This window comes from Porites lutea, chromosome 4 (genome assembly GCF_958299795.1).
Source record: "Porites lutea chromosome 4, jaPorLute2.1, whole genome shotgun sequence".
Taxonomy (NCBI): Eukaryota; Metazoa; Cnidaria; class Anthozoa; order Scleractinia; family Poritidae; genus Porites; species Porites lutea.
In genome coordinates, this window is record NC_133204.1 from 33,530,714 (window position 1) to 33,534,007 (window position 3,294).

At 37.4% G+C, this 3,294-nt stretch overlaps 1 protein-coding gene across 1 annotated transcript in view; it reads left to right on the plus strand.

Annotated features, from left to right (window-relative positions):
• The first annotated feature begins 772 nt into the window (after nt 1-772).
• The window catches only part of LOC140935674 (dynein light chain Tctex-type 5-like), a 3,756-nt gene continuing 1,234 nt past the window's right edge, over nt 773-3,294 (plus strand). Inside the window, exon 1 of the mRNA XM_073385244.1 lies at nt 773-805. Coding sequence (XP_073241345.1) covers nt 773-805 — 33 coding nt within the window. The remainder of the gene's footprint in view (nt 806-3,294) is intronic.

Here is a 3,294-nt window from a genome sequence, read left to right on the forward strand (position 1 = left end):
GGTAATACATCCATGCCTCATCATTATCCATCATGAGGCAAGAATGTTGGTTTTGACTTGGTTGTTGAATAGCACAACTGTGGCAGCGATTCAGCAGGGGCACCCAACGAGGATATGGTTGAAAAACACTTAAACATAGCATTGTTAAACGTATTTTAGTATTTAAACGATAGATACGGGCATATTTTTATCCCTTAAAAATTTTTCATCTGTTCGGATTTCCTAGCTGAAAGTCTAGTGATCCGAAAATTATAGGGATCAAAACTTACCTTTTCGAAAATTTCAGCGAGAAAAAAGGCTCTCGAAAATTCTAGGTGACCATTTTCAAGTAAAAATCCGTTAAAAATGGGCAATTATACCAATTTTTAGATGTTCGAAAATCCTAGGAGAGGCAGGCAAGCAAGAAATTTTATAACAAATTAATGTTCCGAAAATTTTAGATCTCAAATGGTCTTCCGAACAGCTATTTTCCGAAAATTGACGTTGGGTGCCCCTGATTCAGCTTTTATTCTTGAATGAGTTTGTCAACCGTAGCCGCATAAGTCAGTTGAAACACATGGCCGATAAGGCTAGCTACCCGTTGACGTTGGACTTTTTCCACTTCGTCAATCGTCAATAGAGGTGAAGCGCTCGATTCGACTTGTATGTTTGGAGCAATGTCTTAAGGAATATTGGTGATAGTATAAGACTTTTTCCTTAGCAAAGTGATCGCAAGAAAGATAGCGCTTTCGAAATCTACCCGCTTTTATTTGGAAGACAGAATAGATTCTACATGAACCAATCAGGGTTAAAAGAGCCCAAGCAAGTCTAGGCAAGCCTATTGTTTCTATTGAAGTAGAGAGACGCTCATTTGTAAACCTATCCACTTCATTATATATGGAGGAAGGCACATAATTAATAAGCAGGAAGACACTGACTAGGCACTTAATTAATATGGAGGAACGCATTTTTTTTCTCTAGGATAAAAGAATGGGTGACGTCATAGACTCAACCCTTATGCCTACTAAATTAAGGGAAGGCATATGGAAGGAAAGGGAAGGCACCAACGGGGCTTATCTTTCAACATAGATACTACTTTTAAGCGTTTGCAAAAATCATTTTTTCCCTAGCCGGTTAGTTTATTGTTTCTAGTTCATCCATTTTTTTTTCAGAGTTTCCTTTTCGTTTCAGTATTTTCAGCTTTTCAGTCTTCTCTTTTTTGTTCAAGGGAAAAATTATGGCGTTATCTAGTATTTTTACAATTACTTTATCTTCAGTGCCGCTAAAAAAGATGGTTTGAATGTATTTGTGTTCTTAGACTGTATAAAACAACCGACACAGCTCGGGCTCTACGAATTTGCTGTCACTGTTTGCAATCCCTGGCCTTCATTTCATTAGCTGTGTTGTACTTATGTGAATGAAAAATAATACCCCCGGCCTAAACAGCTGAAAACTGAAATAAGTTTTAAAATAAAACAAATGTCGTGACATACATCTTGAATACAAACCTACATCAACAAAAAGCGAAGCAATTAATGGAAAGTTGTTGGGCGCTGATATCTTTTTGTTACGGTTGTCGTAATAATAGCTTTGTTCATAGGGACTTTTAATTTCTTTTATTTGCGTGTAGTCTTGTTTAATTCAAGGGGAAATACATTTGCAAACAATCAAGCCAGTAGGGAACCTTCTAAGCTTAGCTGTTAAACTGTTTTCATCTAACGTCGAATACACCGGGAAACCCAATAGCAGTTAACTTCAGCACAATTCACATCTTCCCATATAATGGCCCTCTGGCTTGAATGCTAATCAGGGGTAAGGGAAGTTTGACAGTTCCTTATCCCGTTAGGCAGGTTCAACCTTCAGAATCTTTTGTAAAACTGACGCTGTTCAAGCCGACGTGGTCAGTATTGTCTTATGGATGTTTCAATCATCATTCTGTTAAAAAAGGATTCAGTACCGACTAGAAGAAGTCGATGAGAAAGACAACAGTTACAGCTAGTTACAGCAACAAAGATTCATAATTTAATCACCTGAATTCCATGAACAACGGCTAAAAGATGAAGATGGAAAATTGGTTTTGGATTCTCGGCTGGTTTCTTTCCATTCTGACGATGACTTGGAATGGAGTTATCATCTTCCTTGTGTTCAGCAGACGGCATCTTCGAACCAAAATCAACGCCTTTGTCGTATCCCTTGCAGTAGCAGACTTTTTTGTTGGAGTGAACGTGATTCCCTCGATGTTTTTCTTAGAAAGGACTGGCCGCAATTACTCATTATACAGAGGCCTGATGGTTATTAAGTGGCTGTTCCTCGATGCATCAGTGATGAACATGTGCAGTTTGGTACTAGATCGCTACCTAGCTGTTGTAAAGCCTTTTAAATACTTAACCTTTATGACTTCTGGACGTGTAATCCTGCTCAGTTCCTTCTCGTGGGGAGTATCTGTAGCTTTCATTTTGGTTGAATCTTTTCTGTTATTTAGTCTAAACACAACTGTCGTCTTACACACTCTCCATCTGTTAGCTTTTGTTTTATTTTACTTATTTCCGTGTTTAATGATAACTTTTTGTTTTGCATCAATGCTACGCGTTATTTGTAAGCAAACCCAAGTAGCGACCTTTTTGGGAAGGCAGTTGCGATGCAACAAACGTCGAGAGAAGTCTGCATTGATAATGATGACAATTGTCGTTTCCTTGTTTCTTGTATTTTGTGGGCTTTATATCCGTTGCATTTTCGCAGTTATTGTGAATGATAAATGTGACAGAGGTAAATATAGGGATCTTATTTTAGTTTTAAATTCCGCCGTAAACCCATTGGCTTATGCTTTTTTCAAGGAAGACCTTAAGAGGGAGATCAATAAATTGTTCTGCAAAGTGACCTCAAGGAATGGCAATAATCGCGTCGAGCCTTGTAACAAGAAAAGTAGTCGTTCAATTTTAGCCAGCTCGACTTTGTAACGGTGAGAAACAGTAGAAAATACTGACAAAGGTTGAAGATATACCTGTTAATTAGGAACTCAGTAATTTACCTAGAGAATTCTCTTTAAATGTTATCTGGATCGATTGTTTTTGGTCGGGTTACATGATTAGCTTGTCCATAAGAATGAAAGATATAACGATTTAGATTTTGTTCTCTGACCTCAACTAAATATTTTACCTTAGTTAGTTGATGCCAAAATGTGTCGTTGAAAAAATGTCTTTTGCACTGATATATTTAATAAATTTTCAAACTTCGCCATATAATCTCTTAAGTGCCTGTAAATTGTACGACCTACAATTGAATTTTTTTCTTCGTAGCGACTATAAAGCCAAGAGG